At 38.2% G+C, this 18,473-nt stretch overlaps 1 protein-coding gene across 3 annotated transcripts in view; it reads right to left on the bottom strand.

The window, feature by feature from the left end:
- Positions 1-286: 286 nt before the first annotated feature.
- Positions 287-18,473, bottom strand: part of LOC128644324 (potassium voltage-gated channel subfamily C member 4-like) — a 79,550-nt gene continuing 61,363 nt past the window's right edge. The window contains exons 4-5 of one of the 3 annotated variants that reach the window (XM_053696982.1): positions 10,693-10,719; positions 287-672 (exon numbers count right to left, since the gene is read on the bottom strand). In XM_053696982.1, coding sequence (XP_053552957.1) covers positions 503-672; positions 10,693-10,719 — 197 coding nt within the window. In that variant the 3' untranslated portion in view covers positions 287-502. Of the gene's footprint in view, positions 754-10,692; positions 10,720-18,473 lie in introns of all 3 variants that reach the window. The other 2 variants (XM_053696984.1, XM_053696983.1) reach the window with 2 other exon arrangements.

Below are 18,473 nucleotides of genomic sequence, written 5' to 3'. Positions count from 1 at the left end.
TATATATATATATATATATATATATATATATATATATATATATATATATATATATATATATATATATATATATATATATATATATATACACACTGTATATAGTATTCCGTTCCTTAAAAACACTATTGTGAATAACATTTTCCTATAAAAATCTGAAGTTCTTTAGTGCGGCATATGTTCAGTTTTGGCTTAATTCCTGACGGGAGCTAGAATGACCAAAAATAGATAACTTAATTAATGCGTTATTGTTAATCAGAGGAAATAATGAGACAAAAAAGCATCAACATCCAGAACTTTACTGAGGTTTTATTGAGTTGCAATTTTGACAGAAGTTAAAGATGCTACCAAGAGCGGCCAATTTGACCTTTGACACAGGTGACAGAGACAGACTGTTAACACTTCACCTATGCAGATTTCAGATGTTTTCTATGGGAAGACTATGAAGTTAGTTGATACATAGCATACATATAGGTCACAGTCACGCTCATTTTTTTATTTATTTTTACGAAGACCCTAGAAGGATCTGTGAGTCCATTTCAATGTCCATATCTCTCATACCTTTTCGAATGCCTCCATCTGAGGCACAAATAAACTCCCCAGAACTGAGCAGAAAGCAGGTAGCTCCTGACTTATTCTTTTCTTTGGCACTGGCACGTCTCATAATTCGTTTTTCTTCTAGTGGCAAAAACTGTGACGGGTCACCATGGTCTTCATCTGACATAACTGCATTGGCATCACCGTTCTGTTTTGAATCTGCAAAAAAAAAGGAATTATTATTTTTATTGTCTTTTTTAGTTTAAAAAGCATCAAGTATACATGGTAACAATTAAAAACAGAAATATAAATAGATCAAGTGTTGGCAAACTTTTATGAAACATGGCACCTGACAAAATATTAAGGAGCTAGTCACACACTGATAGAAGCCAGGAAAATAATGTATATACAAATATATCTACAAAAGAAAAAATTATACAAGATCATAAAGTTGCATTCTCTTATACTGAAAAGAGCATGGTGAGTGACTGACAGCTATGCATATATTCTGTCCTATTCTGATTGACTCAGCACTACTGTCAGCAGTTCATTGGCAGTCTGGAACTTACTTTAACTTTGCAAAAGTATAAACACACAGTTCTTTGCACTAATCTGTAGTTCTGTGCAATCAATAGTTTAATAAAAAAAAGTGTTCTACAATAGCAGAGCATATTTTTTTGCAATATTATGTGACCTTTACAAGCAAGAAATACAATTTTAAGATCTATGGCAACATTATATGATACCTAACAGAACTTTTATTTAACAATTGATGAACCAGAAATTGGGCAGTGTTCAAAAGAAATAGTTACCTGCTCAGTATGGAGGAAGTGGAACAAATTCATTGGTAGATAAAATATGTGGTTGAAATAGGGAAGATCTACTCAACAAGTTATCAGGACTGACCTATTATGTCATGGAAAGATGGGGTTTTGGAGGTCTCTTAAAAAGTTTAACCTTTGAGGATATTTGTTTGAGGCTTTTGAGCAGCACTGGACGTTTTGTCTCTGCCACTGAGGTAGAGTATGTGAAAGGAAAAACACAAAGTGCATCAGCAGATGGGTGAAGAGATCATGTAGTGTTGTATTTGAACAATGGAGTGTTGTATTTGAGTTGTGTTTGAACATATGGAATGGACATGGCTGAGTTTAAAAGTGAAATTGAGTGTTGTATTTGAACATATGGAATGGACATGGCTGAGTTTAAAAGTGAAAAACAAGCAATTTAAATTAAATTCCAGATGAAAATTAAAGCCATGACTGGAGATTTGGTAAAAGGGGCAGCAACAGTGAGAAAATTAGGTGGGCAATAGAGCTAGGGATGATGTGGAAAGGTTTTTGATGTAAGAAGACAGTTGTCAGTTCTGGTCATAATAAGGTAGTGGATGAGGATGTTTGTTGATTTGTTGCTGATAAATGGTAATGACTAAATGTGGAATAAATAAAGTGACAAGACCGGACAGATAGCTCAGCATGCTAAGGCACTGTGGCTGAGCTCTGTAGCAACCCAAGGGTTGCAAGTTCGATCCCCGGCGAGGTCCACTCAGCCTTTCAAACTTCTGAGGTCGATAAAATGAGCAGCACCTTGAGACCCTTAAGGGTGATTAGCCGCGCTTTACAAGTACCCAATACATACATACATTTGTTGGTGGGTGTGGGATATGAAGAAGAGTCTGAAGTCAAAGTTTATGCCAAGGTAGTAGGCATGACCACTAGATGCCATTGTAATATTAACAGAGAGATTAAATATACAGTTTAGACACTGCTAGGATAGAAAATAATTAGCCTAGCTTTGAGTTGAGTTTTAAGAAGTGTTATGACATCCAGAAGAAGATAACAGAGAGGTAACAACACAAAAACTCAGGATTGTTTTAAGGAGTGCATGTATAGATGTGTGTGTCATCAATATAAGTGGTGGTGAACCTTTTTGAGTGTGCACACCAAATTCAGAATATTTTTTTAAAACCTCCTCACATGTGCCTATAGTTTAAAAAAAACACAAATAAATAAAGCAAAATTAAAAAACATTAAAGTATTTTTTTAAATCCTTTTTTAAATCCTTAATATATATCAACAATTATAGATTAGCTGCTGATCAAGGCAACCACACAGATAGGTGTAAAGTTCAGTCTTCAAAACTACAATGCAACTGTTCAGTGCTATGGCCTATGGCCAAGATATAGAGCTAGATTACAAGTGGCGCAGTAATGTTTGCATGCAAGCGATATCAGAATATAAAAATAGTGATCGCCTAGCGCCTGTTTACCAGTGTGTACCCTGTAGCTCTGGTATTGGTGACCCCTAGCTGTCACCGGAAAGGCAGTAGCTTTGGCATACACGATATCAGAATATCACAGGCACGTTAATTTGCGTGCATATTACAAGTTGAACGTAAATGCATTCGCTCAAGCACAATAGAATTTAATGCGCCTCGGATTCGCAAGACTGAAGACCTTGCGTTGAGGGTAAGTGATAAAAGCAACATAAATACATTAAAATATACTGTTACAGTCATACAAACACTATCTGATAAAAATGAATCATATCAATTTTAACAAAAAAGTTATAAGGGTTTAAAGGTATATAGTATATGGCTATGTATTTGACTACAAAGGGTTATGTTATATAATATATATATATATATATGTGTGTGTGTTTTGCAGTGTTTATGGTGGTGTCGGGTTAGCACACATGTAGAATTATTTACCTTAAGTCGCGTTATTGAAATATTAGATATTGTTAAAAATATTAATAATTATTAATATATAGTGTAATATATATATATATATATATATATATATATATATATATATATTCTATGTATTTTTTAGAATATTTTAGTACTATAAAATATAATATAATAAAACAAAATATATTATCTATAATAATTAATTACATTAATTATTAATATTTTTAAATATTTTATATTTAATAATTACATAATGCACATTAAGATAACGCATGTCAGGTTAGTGCACATGAAAAATTAATGTAAGCCTGTCGGGTTTGCGCACATCAGTCCGACAGGAATACACTAAATGTGCACTAACCTGACAAGAGTTATCTTAAGGCCCGTTTTGTAATTATTAAACATAAAATAATGAAAGTGGGGCACTGCAGAACTAGAGTTGCAGAGTTACCGATGCAGAGAGGGCCACTCTGTGGCCCTCTCTGCAACGGACAGCGGTAGTGCCGATCGTTGGTGGGTGGGAGGCTAAGGAGGGAGGCAAGTGGGCGTCCCATCACTGAAGCGGGCAGAAGGTGAGTGGGAGGGGCAAGATCGCACACTATGGGGGAAAAAAACGTGGAGCTGCAGTGAGTGGAAAGGAAGGGGGAGGGGAAAGCAGGGAGAGGGGGCTGTTATAGTGGAAAGTGGGGTAGAGGGTGGGAAAGCGATCTAGGAGGGGGAAGGGGGTATGGTAATGAGGGTGGACAGCTACACTACAGAAAAAAAATTTTTTGGCCAAATAAATAAAATTATAGCAAGGTACTATCTGCCAGTACTTAAGATGGCGGCTAACAGGTAGATGGGGGAGGGTTAGAGAGCTGTTTGGGGGGATTAGGGAGGATCATACACTGCAGAATATATATATATATATATATACAACAATTATATAAAAAAGCCTTTTATTTTAGAAATTGGGGAGACCATTCGGGGGTGGGGGAGGTAAGAGAGCTGTTTGAGAGGGATTAGGGGTGGGATGTGTCAGGTGGGAGGGTGGGGGAGGTAAGAGAGCTGTTTGAGAGGGATTAGGGGTGGGATGTGTCAGGTGGGATGGTAACCTATACACTAAAGCTAAAATTAACCCTACAAGATACCTAATTAACCCCTTCACTGCTGGGCATAATACAAGTGAGGTGCGCAGCTGCATTAAGCAGCCTTCGAATTACCTAAAAGCAATGCTAAAGCCATATATGTTTGCTATTTCTGAACAAAGGGGATCACAGAGAAGCATTTACAACCATTTGTGCCATGATTGCACAAAATGTTTGTAAATAATTTCAGTGAGAAACCTAAAGTTTGTGAAAAGTTAACATTTTTTTTATTTGATCGCATTTGGTGGTGAAATGGTATCATGAAATATACCAAAATGGGCCTAGATCAATACTTTGGGTTGTTTACTAAAAATATATATATATAGTTTTGATAGTTAAATATAAAAAAGGCTCTATTTCTGTTTAAATGTAGTGATGACAAAAATGCTAAAAATGCTCTGGTCTTTTGGGGAAGTTTTTGTCTGAAATGCCCCGTCCTTAAGGGGTTAAAGTGCCTTTTATACAGTAGAAATTCATAGACAACAATGCATTGAAAAAAGACAAATGCAAGAACACTCACTTTAAATTTCAAAAGAGCAGTAGATTTTTACTCAGAAATCTCCAAGTTTAATTCATTTTCTTTGTCCTCTGTATCATGTGACAGCCATCAGCCAATCAAAGATTCATACACTTATATACTATCTACTCTTGCACATGCTCAGTAGTATCTGGTACTTCAGAAAGTATGCACAGAAAATTACTGAGCACAATTTGATCAAGGAAATAAATTGGAAAATTGTTTTTTTTATCACAGGTTCTGTCTAAATCATGAAAGTTTAATCTTAACTTTAGTGTCCCTTTTAAAGAGGGTTTTACATCCATTTACATAACTTGCTTCCCTGGGCTATTTTTTATGGTTACATGAACTTTGCCAATAATCCTTTAGGGTCAGAAGATCATTGATTGGAAAAGCCAATTAGCAGGTCAGGGTTTCAGCCTCCGCCCTTGCGTGCTTAATCACCACCTCATAATTAATAAAGACATTACATGTCAATGAGCACTTTTTAATTTATTGTATTTTGGCTGATTTTAATTAAACTTCCTTCACTTTGTTTCTGAGCATTGTTTGCAATATAAGGACCCATTAAAAACAACAATATACAACCAAACTGATATCCATATTTTTGAATTTGTCATAATTATTTTGGGACTTCAAATATGAGAATTATTTGGAGCTGTCTATAAAACACTCTCATATCATATTGGGGAAAGATACTGTATCACTATTACTTCATCCATGGGTTCTGGACATGGTACTTAAACAAATTGCTTTTTTTTCCCCCTGCTATGTATATACACACAAGAATAGGATATTTTCCATTGCGGTAACTGTAGCAATCTGCTTCCAGCTTTAACAACCTACACATATGAGATTGGAACAGCTGTTAATTGTTGTTGTGGATTGTTAACAATACAAATGAGTCTCGCCCAGGGTTGGTGGGAGTAGAAATCGTTTTAGAAGGTTTGAAGAAGCTGTTCGTGAGTTGTCTGTTTGTTTGTTTTTCGAGGGGGAAGTTGCTTTGATATGAACTTTAGATTTTATGGTTCGGAATAATATTTGTGTAGCAGGTTACTGATTTTTTCTATCTCTGCCATAAGGTGGGGGTTCAAATATATGTGGGAATCAAATCTTTTTTGGGTCTTATGTATCTTTGGGCCAGATTACAAATGGAGCAGTATTTAACCCTCCTGCTCTACCCTCTAGTAGAAGTAAGCTTTTTGCGCGTGTCAGGTTGCGCTCATATTACAAATTGAAAGTAAAAAGCGATCACGTTCATTTTCTACCTTTAATATGAGCGGTAAACCCGACGCGCACAAAAACCTGCGATAAACCCCTTTTCACTTTAAATTGACACTGAACCCAATTTTTTTATTTCATGATTTGGACAGAGCAGGCAATTTTAAGCAACATTCTAATTTACTCCTATTATCATTTTTTCTTCGTTTTCTTGCTATCTTTATTTGAAAAAGAAGGCATCTAAGCTAAGGAGCCAACCAATTTTTGGCTCAGCACCATGGATAGCACTTGTTTATTGGTGGGTGAATTTATCCACCAATCAACAAGAACAACCCAGGTTGTTCACCAAAAATGGGCCGGCATCTAAACTTTACATTCTTGCTTTTCAAATAAAGATACCAAGAGAATGAAGAAAATTTGATAATAGGAGTAAATTAGAAAGTTGCTTAAAATTGCTTGCTCTGTCTGAATCATGAAAGAAAAAATTTGGGTTCAGTGTCACTTTAATATATTGTGTGCAATTTATATTGGTGTTTTAGAGGGAGCACAAAAGCTAGAATTATTCACACCTCCAGGCTGATCTGCTCAATACTCCCATGACCTGCTTACTTGATCTAATTTTGGAAACTATGTTGATCAATGCCCTGAGTGCTCTGAGCATATAAAATATTCAAGAGGCCATCTTGGATAAGGGAAAAGTGTGAATGAATACTGACATTTTCCCCATAATGGACAACTGTAGATAGCATGGTACAAAGAATAAGGGAATATGTAGCCTTGCCCCTGTAAAATCCCACCTATATCACCATGTCACTAGAAGCACACCGTTGCATGCCCCATTTTAAAGGGACATCAAACCCTAATTTTTTTCTTTTATGATTCAGATAGCATATACAATTTGAAATAACTTTCCAGTGTACTTCTGATATCAAATTTCTTAGTTTTCTTGTTATCCTTTGTTAAAAAGTAGAAAAGTAGGCTGAGGAGTGTGCACATGTCTGCAGCACTATATGGAAGCAGTTTTGCAATAATGTTATACATTAGCAAGAGCATTAGATGAAAGCACTATTTCCTGTCAATTAGTGCTCCAGATACGTGCACGCTACCTGTCTAGATATCTTTTCAACAAAGAATAAGTGAATTGGAAAATGTTTGAAAATTGTATTCTCTGAATCATGAAAGAAAAAAAATCATGTTTCTCCGAGGGAATTCTGAGAATTTTTCTTACAAAAAGAGCCCTAAACACAAAGCAGTGTTAGAGCACTTTCTGGATGTGTGTGTGAGAATGTATATAGCTTTTCTATGCACTTGCATTTAAGGTTTCCTGTATCACACAAAAACAGGTCGAGCTCCGCATTTGTAAAAATATATGCTGCTTTATGTGTCAATAGATATGTGTTTATATTATGTCAGGCAGAGGGCTACAGTGTCAAATATATGGTCTGAGTTGGCAAAAAAGTGGCGCTGCAGGACCAAAGGTCGGTCTGTTTTAGATATGCTGCTGGTAGAAAGGCTACAGTGCCAGCAGTCTGGTCGGATGTGGGTATGTGGCTGACAGAGGGATCACAGTGCCAGCTATCTTGTCTGATATTGATATATGGCTGATAGAGGGATCACAGTGCCAGGGGTCAGGTCGTATATGGGTATGTGGCTGACAGAGGGGTTTCAGTGCCAGAGGTCTCTGGTCTGTTGTGGGCATGTGGCTGAGAAAGGGATCAAAATACCAGCGGGCTGGTCTGATGTGGGCATAAGGCTGACAGGGGGATCACAGTGCCAGCAGGCTGGGCTGATGTGGGCATAAGGCTAACAGAGGGATCACAGTGCCAGCGGCCTAGTCCATTGAGGGCATAAGGCTGACAGAGGGATCACAGTGCCAGCGGGCTGGTCTGTTGAGGGCATAAGGCTGACAGAGGGATCACTGTACCCGCGGTCTGGTCTGTTGAGGGCATAAGGCTAACAGAGGGATCACTGTACCAGCGGGCCGGTCTGATGTGGGCATAAGGCTGACAGAGGGATCACAGTGCCAGCAGGCTGGTCTGATGTGGGCATAAGGCTGACAGAGGGATCACAGTGCCAGCAGCCTGGTCTATTGAGGGCATAAGGCTGACAGAGGGATCACTGTACCAGTGGGCTGGTCTGATATTGATACATGGCTGACAGAGGGATCACAGTGCCAGCGGGCTGGTCTGATGTGGGCATAAGGCTAACAGAGGGATCACTGTACCAGCGGGCCGGTCTGATGTGGGCATAAGGCTGACAGAGGGATCACAGTGCCAGCAGGCTGGTCTGATGTGGGCATAAGGCTGACAGAGGGATCACTGTACCAGTGGGCTGGTCTGATATTGATACATGGCTGACAGAGGGATCACAGTGCCAGCGGGCTGGTCTGATGTGGGCATAAGGCTGACAGAGGGATCACTGTACCAGCGGGATGATCTGATATGGGCCGGTCTGATATTGATACATGGCTGACAGAGGGATCACAGTGCCAGCAGGCTGGTCTGATGTGGGCATAAGGCTGACAGAGGGATCACAGTGCCAGCGGCCTGGTCTGTTGAGGGCATAAGGCTGACAGAGGGATCACTGTACCAGCGGGCCGGTCTGATATTGATACATGGCTGACAGAGGGATCACAGTGCCAGCAGGCTGGTCTGATGTGGGCATGAGGCTGACAGAGGGATCACAGTGCCAGCGGGCTGGTACGTTGAGGACATAAGGCTGACAGAGGGATCACTGTACCAGCGGGATGGTCTGATATTGATACATGGCTTACAGAGGGATCACAATGCCAGCGGGCTGGTCTGATGTGGGCATAAGGCTGGCAGAGGGATCACAGTGCCAGTGGGTTGGTCTGATGTAGGTATATGGGTGACAGAGGGATCACAGGGCCAGCAGGCAGGTCTGATGTGGGCATAAGGCTGACAGAGGGATCAAAGTGCAAGCGGGCTCGTCTGATGTGGGCATAAGGCTGACAGATCGATCACAGTGCCAGCGGGCTGGTCTGATGTGGGCATAAGGCTGACAGAGGGATCAAAGTGCCAGCGGGCTGGTCTGATGTGGGTATATGGCTGACAGAAAGGCCACAAAGCTAAGGGACTAATCTACTGTGGGTCTATAACTGGTAGATGGACCATAGTGCTAAGGGTTTGATTTGATGTGATAATGAGCTAACACAGGGGCTGCAGCAGAACCAAGGGTCTGATAAAAAATGGGCATAGGCAAAAGAGTGGGCTGCAAGTCCTGCGTTTTGATCTGATGTATGTTGCTTATAGAGGGGCTACAGTTCCAAAGGTCTGTTCTGATATGGGCTTGACGATTCAAGCTCACTGCCTGCCTTTGACATATCCTCAGGTAAAGTCAGTATACGGCTCGTGCTTTCTGTGATACTCAGCATATTTTAGTGTTGTATGTATATTTTCTACTATTATGATGGTGAAATTTACAGTAAGATATTTGGGATTAGATTATATTGGATTGTGAGATGTCGTCATTTCATTCCCAGACCCAGGCAGCACAACGCTGGCCCTGTTTATACACATATATATACATTAGGGTTGCTAGCTTTAGTTCAGCCAAACCCGAACAGTTTTGCACCATGCACAGCACAGCACAGCACAGCAAAAAGTCTTTTTGCAGAGTACACATTATGTATAACAGCACATAAACACAAACCTCCACATTGATATTCAACCTCTCAAACACTCCCTCACACACACACACTTTCAAACATACTCTCTCTCTCACACACACTCTCTCTCTCACACACACACAAATACACTCACTCTTTCACACACATACACACACACACAAAGACATTGACAAACCACAAAGACACAAACACACTGTCACACACAGACACTTACAAACAAAACACACTCCCACACAGACACACACACAAACACACTCTCACACAAAGACACACACAGACTGTTACACACACAGACTGTTACAAACACAGACACACTCTCACACACAGACACACTCTCACACAAAGACACACACACACTGTCACACACAGAAACTTACACACACAGACACACTCTCACACAAAGACACACACACACTGTCACACACAGACACTTACAAACAAAACACACTCCCACACAAAGACACACACTCTCACACAAAGACACACACACACTGTCACACACAGACACTTACACACACAGACACACTCTCACACAAAGACACACACACAAGAAAGAAATAACTGTAGGCATGTGCCAGGTGTTGCAAATGCACGTCACCTTTTTTTTACTGTGACTGTTTCCTACCAAACCTAGAAATGTGATTGACTCAGTTTCAAACCGGACACACAAATGGAAACCCAAACTGTCCATTGTATATGAAGTATTTCTGGGAAAAAGCAAGCGGGGAATCTTGCCTAGATGTGCTAATTTCCTATGCAAATAATTATATTGATATATATATATATATATATATATATATATATATATATATATATATATATATATATGTTACGGGTAAAGTAAGAAATGTGGGTAATTCTAGGATTACCTGGGTAAAACGGACATTACCCAAGCTGCTGTAGGTAAAGCCTGATGTACTGTAATTCCCCATCTACACTATTTCTTTTGCCTCCGCCTGGGGGGTTCAAGGAAGGCGCCCCACCTATCACCTAGCATCCACCCCAAGTGAACCTTGGAGAATGAGGTTTATAAGGTGGGCTTCACCTCCCTTGAACCCCCCAGGCAGAAGCAAAAAAAGATAGTGAAGATGGGGGAATACAGTGCATTGTATATATGTTTGATGCAGTGATTCCACACTCTGAGGGAATTTATGATCATACATAATCGGGCTTTACCGACAGCCGCTTGGGTAATGTCTGTTTTACCCAGGTAATCCTAGGATTACCCATTATCTGACTTTACCCGCAAAATATAAATATATATATATATATATATATATATACGACCCAGGAACTTGATGCCAAGTGGTTTTATTGATTACACAAGGTGAGTAGCACTATCACAGGTGTGCAAGGGGTGCTAGATCTGACGCGTTTCGCGCATGCTCACATGCGCTTCATCAGACAATATATATATATATTAGGAAGGTAATACAAAAAAGAAGCAATATAGCAGAAATGCACAAAATGAATAAGCCATAAAGTTCAAGACATATCCTAAGGCTGCTTGTAAAAAATGTTCTATTCCTCAGTCTTAACAAAACAAATATCCTGTAAAAAGGTTCTATATAATGCCCCTCCACAACTCGACTGTGCGATACATAAACCGATGAATAACTGAAGGTCAGTATTTATACAGATAAAAAAGGGCACTGCTAATACATATAAACAACCGGTGTTGTCTCATGAATACTTTAGCAGAAACATTTCTTTATTTCATGCCTCTGTAACTCAGTGACAATTTAACTGATGCAAAGTGAAGACCCATCAGATTTCTCCTTTATTAAAGGCTTTGCTGATAGCTTGAGGTGTATGTCCCAAACTGATACGAAATTGCAGAGAACGGATAAGGACATAGATTTTTCCTATATTTAAAGGGATAGTCTAGTCAAAATTAAACTTTCATGATTCAGATAGGGCATGCAATTTTAAACAACTTTTCAATTTACTTTTAGCATTAAATTTGCTTTGGTCTCTTTGTATTCTTTGATGAAAGTTAAACCTAGGAAGGCTCATATTCTAATGTCTAAGCCCTTTAAGAACACCTCTTATCTCAGTGCATTTTGACAGTTTTTCACAATTAGACAGCTCTAGTTCATGTGTGCCATATAGATAGCATTGTGCTCACTCCCGTGGACTTACCTAGGAGTCAGCACTGATTGGATAAAATGCAAGCCTGTCAACAGAACTGAATTAAGGTGACTGCCTGCTGAGGCTTAGATACAAGGTAATCACAGAGGTAAAAAGTGTGTTAATATAACCATGTTGGTTGTGCAAAACTGAGGAATGGGCATTAAAGGGATTATCTATTTTTTTAAACAATAACAATTCTGGAGTAGACTGTCCCTTTAATATAAGGAGTACTATTAATGTATGTCTGTATATAGACTGTGTGGGTTTACACAACAAAACTGCTCATTTTGATCTATTCTTTTAATAATCAACTCAAGTTTTATTAAAGTAAATAAATAAATAAATACATACAAATCTCAGATGGGCTTAGAAAGCATAACTCAGATATAATTTAAGTAAAACGTAAAGGGACAGGAAATCCCAAAATGTTCTTTTCATAATTTGGATAGAACATACAATTTTAAACAACTTTTCAATTTACTTCTATTATCAAATTTCTCTTCATTCTCTTGTTATCCTTTGTTGAAGGAATAGCATTGCACTACTTGCAGCTAACTGAACACATCTAGTTAGCCAATCACAAGAGACAAATGTGTGCAGGCACCAATCACCAGCTTCCTCCTACTAATGTAGGATGTATGTATATTCTTTTTCAACATGGGATACCAAGAGAACGAAGCACATTTGAAAATAGAAGTGATTTTAAGATTGTCTTAAAAATTAAATGCTCTATCTGAATCCTGCAAATTCAATTTTGACTTTCCTATCCCTTTAACATAAGTATATTATGGTATGTTAAAGGGACAGCCTAGTCCAAAATAAACTTTCATGATTCAGATAGGGAATGTAATTTTAAACAATTTTCCAATTTGCTTTTATCACCAATTTTGCTTTGTTCTCTTGGTATTCTTAGTTGAAAGCTAAGCCTAGGAGGTTCATATGCTAATGTCTAAGCCCTAGAAGGCCGCCTCTTCTCTCAGGGCATTTTGACAGTTTTTCACCACTAGAGGGTGTTAGTTCATCATATAGATAACACTGTGCTCACGCACGTGGAGTTCCAGTGAGCAAGCTCTGATTGGCTAAAAAGGATGTCTGTCAAAAGAACTGAAATAAGGGGGCAGTTTGCAGAAGCTTAGGTAATCACAGAGGTAAAAAGTGTATTTATATAACTGTGTTGGTAATGCAAAACTAGGGAATGGGTAATAAAGGGATTATCTATCTTTTCAAACAATAAAAATTCTGGTGTAGACTGTCCCTTTTACCAACACATCTAAAAAATAACTAATAAGAATTTTTGACAATAAAGCACAATAAAGCACATTTAAAGGAGCCATTTAAATGTGCCTATAAGTAGCGCTAAGCTTGATTCCCTATGTTAGGCACTCGGTATAAGATATAAGAACATAACAAATTAAATTTGGAAATAATAAATGCTGCAGCTATTCATTAAAGGGACAGTAAACACCTTGAAATTTTAAACAAAATGTTTAGTTATGTAAAATAAAACAATTTAATTTGCCTCATTCATCTAATTTAGCTCTGACATTTGAGCAATTTCTACTTCTAAGAACATTAAAAAGCACCCTCCTGACTTCCCAATATCGTACATTTATTGGCTTTGACTGACAACAACTGAAAAACAAAAGTAGTTTATACTAACTTTTTGATAGTAGCTAGCCTTGTTGTCTGCAGACTAAAACCCAGATTGGCTCCTTCAAATATGGCAGATGGTGGGAGGAGTTTGGTTACTGAAAAATATTTGTAGTAAAAAAAGATGTTAATTTGTTTTAAAAAACATTTAAGACTTGGCTGATATGTTATTGTATAGCAACACAACAGAAATGTCTTGTAATTAAATGATGCTTAGTGTCCCTTTAATAAAGCAGGCAACTTAGCATTAACAAACAGAAAACACTTAAAAACATACCAAACAAAACATTAAAGGGACATTAAACAAAACACCTCTTCTCTTTGTGTTCAAATTGTGCTTTGACCTACGCTCCTTAGAGAAGCCAAAACGAAAAAATCAGGAAGTGACAACTATTAATTTGCAGTATTTGAAGTTTATGTCATTTGTTTTTTGTCCTCACTAGGGAGCGTGGGACAAAGCACAATTTGTACAAAAAAGCAAGAGGTGTTTAAAGTGTCAGTAATACATACCCCTTGACAAATGCATAACTGCATTAATGTATATTAGAAATTACCAAAATGTATTAAAATAAATTTAACATTGTTTCTATTGTTAAAGGGACAGTAAAGTCATAATTAGACATTCATGATTCAGATAGAACATACAATTTATAACAACTTTCCAATTTATTTCTATTATTTAATTTGCTTCCTTCTCTTGTTATCCTTTGTTGAAAGGTTTATCTAGGTAAGCTCGGGAGCAGCAAAGAACCTAGGTTCTAGCTGCTGATTAGTGGCTGCATATTTATATATACCGATTGTCATTAGCTCACCCATGTGTTTAGTTAGAAACTACTAGAGTAGCGCACTGCTGTTACTTCAACAAATGATACCAAGAGAATGAAAAAAATGATAATAGAAGTAAATCGGAAAGTTGTTTAAAATTCTTTGTTCTACCTAAATCATTAAAAAAAAAAATTTGCTTCATGTTCCTTTAAGTTTAACAATTCAGGACCTATTACTGATCTGTGTGCCTGGCCACTCACAGTGACATACCGACTTTGGGAATTTGTTTGCAGGGAACGGTCTAGCCCACTGGAAGGCTCCCACCTGCACCTTTCTTCCTGCAAAGCTCTTTCATGAGCTTTGCTGTCTGTCCGCCTTCACATTGTTAAAAAGGTACTAAACCCAATTTTTTTCTTTCACGATTCAGATAGAACATGCAATTCTAAGCAACTTTCTAATTTACTCCTATTATCATTTTTTTTTCGTTCTCTTGCAATCTTTATTTGAAAAAGCAAAAATCTATGCAAAGGAGCCGATCCATTTTTGGTTCAGCACCCTGGATAGTGCTTGCCGATTGGTGAGAACATTTAGAGGCCTACTTATCAAGCTGTCAACTATGCTGCATCCGACGGCACCAATACGCTCGCCTAAGATCGCCTAAAATCGCTGCCGCTAACCTGAATACGCTCTCCCTATTTAACAAAAAAGTTGTCAAAAAGCCGCGCACCAAGTACGGGGCGATGAGCAGAGGACTGTTGTTAATTAACAGTCATTGATCTTGCTGCTATTCGGCTTTTTCACAGCTTTATTTGTATACTGTCACTAAACACTGCCACTATAATAAAGTTATTAACCCCTATCCCGCCGCTCCCGGAGCCAACCGCAACTCTAATAAAGTTATTAACCCCTATCCCGCCGCTCCCGGAGCCAACCGCAACTCTAATAAAGTTATTAACCCCTATCCCGCCACTCCCGGACCCCGCCGCAACTAAATAAATGTATTAACCCCTAAACCTCTGGCCTCCCACATCACCACCACTTACTAAACCTATTAACCCCTAAACCACCAGCCCCCCACATTGCCATAAACTAAATCAACCTATTAACCGATAAACCTAACAACCCGCTAACTTTATAATATTAACTCATCCCTATCTTATAATAAGTTTAAACGTACCTTTAGATTTAAATTAAACTATATTAAACTATATTAAACTAATAATTAATCTACCCTAACAATTAGACTAAAATTACATTAAACTATATTAAACTATTAATGAATCTACCCTAACTATTAGACTAAAATTACATTAAACTATATTAAACTATTAATTAATCTACCCTAACTGTTATACTAAAACTACATTAAACTACAAATTAAATTAACTATATTATATATTTAAACACCTAACCCTACTCAAATAATTTAAATCTACAATAAAAAATTACAAAGTTGCAAAAAATAACAAACACTAAGTTACAAAAAAAAAATAAACACCAAGTTACACAAAATAAAAAATAAATTATCAAATATTTAAACTAATTACACCTAATCTAAGAGACCTATGAAAATAAAAAAAGCCCCCCCAAAATAAAAAAAACCCATAACCTACAATAAACTACCAATGGCCCTTGAAAGGGCCTTTTGCGGGGCATTGTCCCAAATAAATCAGCTCTTTTATCTGTAAATAAAAAATACAAATACCCCCCCAACAGTAAAACCCACCACCCACACAACCAACCCCCCCAAATAAAAACTTAACTAAAAAAACCTAAGCTCCCCATTGCCCTAAAAAAGGGCATTTGTATGGGCATTGCCCTTAAAAGGGCATTTAGCTCTATTGCTGCCCAAACCCTAACCTAAAAATAAAACCTACCCAATAAACCCTTAAAAAATCTTAACACTAACCCCCAAAGATCCACTTACAGTTTCTGAAGAGCCGACATCCATCCTCAACGAAGCGGCAGAAGTCCTCTTCGAAGCCGGCAGAAGTCTTCATCCAAGCGGCCGAAGTCTTCATCCAAACCTGCAGAAATCTTCACCCAGACGGTATCTTCTATCTTCATCCATCCGGCGCGGAGCGGCTCCATCTTCAAGACATCTGACGAGGAGCATCCTCTTCTTACGACGTCTTCTTTGGAATGAAGGTTCCTTTAAATGACGTCATCCAAGATGGCGTCCCTTAGATTCCGATTGGCTGATAGAATTCTATCAGCCAATCGGAATTAAGGTTGAAAAAATCCTATTGGCTGTTGCAATCAGCCAATAGGATTGAGCTTTCATCCTGTTGGCTGATCCAATCAGCCAATAGGATTGACCTCGCATTCTATTGGCTGATGAAATTGAAAAGCAGGTACGCTGGGCCGGAATAGTGGCGAGCGTACCTGGTAGATATTTGTTAACTAGCAAAAGTTGTCAGATAGTGCTGAATTTGCATTCGGAACTGTAATGACATAAGCATCGATCTGTGTCGGATTGAGACCGACGGATCATATGTTACGTCACAGATTTCAACTTTTGCTGGTCTGTAGGGTTTGATAACTAAGGGGAATCAGGCTCTCCACAATTACGCTGCGGAATTCCAGCGTATTTGCGGTTGACGGCTTGATAAGTAGGCATCTTAGCCACCAATCAGCAAGCGCAACCCAGGTTCTTAACCAAAAATAGGCCGACTCCTTAATTTAGATTTCTGCTTTTTCAAATAAAGATAGCACGAGAATGAAGAAACATTTATAATAGGAGTAAATTAGAAAGTTGCTGAAAATTGCATCCCTTTAACTGCTGAGGCAGCACATGCACTGGTCTACTCAGGGAAGCCCAGGCAAACACAAGAGTATGTTTCATTATTCTCTAGGGCGCAATCGGTAACTGTTTGAAAGGCGCCTGGAGCTACAAACAGAAAAGAAAAATGCACAGACTAGAGGGTGGCTGGCGAGGGAGATTTCAGGGAATAATCACTGGTAAAATTAATCTATTTCAGCTGTTTAAAAGAAAATGATATATGCATTGCATATAGTATGTGCTTAAAGGACCAGTCAACACTGTAGATAACAAGACAATGCAATAGCACTTAGTCTGAGCTTCAAATGAGTAGTAGATTTTTTTTTCTGACAATTTTAAAAGTTATGTCTTTTTCCACTCCCCCTGTACCATGTGACAGTCATCAGCCAATCACAAATGCATACACAAACCATGTGACAGCAATCAGCCATTCACAAATGCATACACACTTATTCTTGCACATGCTCAGTAGGAGCTGGTGACTCAAAAAGTTTAAATATAAAAAGACTGTGCACGTTTTGTTAATGGAAGTAAATTGGCAAGTTGTTTAAAATTGCATGCTCTATCTGAATAATGAAAGTTTAATTTTAAATGAGTGTCCCTTTAAGGCATTTTGTGTTTGAAAAATTAAAGAAATAAACTGTGTTTGCTGTCTCTTTAATTAAATAAATACATTAAAAAAACACACACATTTCTGATACCTTCACAATGGTTTCCTTGCCACATAAACTTTGTCCAAATCACATAAAAGTCACATCCCCATATAAAACTGCTTCTTCCAACCCGAGACCCAAAGTACACAGATCCACCAGTAACTGAGCTGACAAATGGAGCTAACATCTCCAATAAAGTTGCAACATTCAACACAAAATACAGATAGGGCAGATGGGAATTTTCCCTCACTGTTTGATTATGGCCAAGGGTATAACTACAGGGGTTTCAGAGGGCTCAATTAAAGACTTTGCACATTTTTGTACAAGAAGGCTGCACAAGTATATATTTTCTAGCATGGGTTACCCAGCAGGGAAGAATGAGTAACAGTTTCTCAGCCTCTGAGGACAAAGTAGCAATTTCCCCCTCCCTGTCACTTCTAAACCCTCGCAATTTGCTCCATTGCCCTAAAATATGACCCATCTCTCACTAACTCTCTTTACAATCCCTTGTTCAATACTTCAATTAAGTATATAAAAAAAACATTACTTTAAACATTACTGAAAGTTAATCATTTTCATATGTCTTGCAGAATACTAAATTGAGAAACTAATAGTGGTGTTAACATGAGAAAGTGACAGACTAGTGGAAAGTGTTAACAGAAGAGTCAAGAGGAAAGCAAAATTGTTATACTCAAACAGGCGATGGTGGGGGATATTGACAGTCTCTTCATTCTCACCCATTCCTGTCTTCTAT

The sequence above is a fragment of the Bombina bombina genome, unplaced genomic scaffold (assembly GCF_027579735.1).
Source record: "Bombina bombina isolate aBomBom1 unplaced genomic scaffold, aBomBom1.pri scaffold_758, whole genome shotgun sequence".
Classification (NCBI taxonomy): domain Eukaryota; kingdom Metazoa; phylum Chordata; class Amphibia; order Anura; family Bombinatoridae; genus Bombina; species Bombina bombina.
Note: the sequence above shows the minus strand (reverse complement) of the source record. Positions and strands in the feature narration are given on the sequence as shown.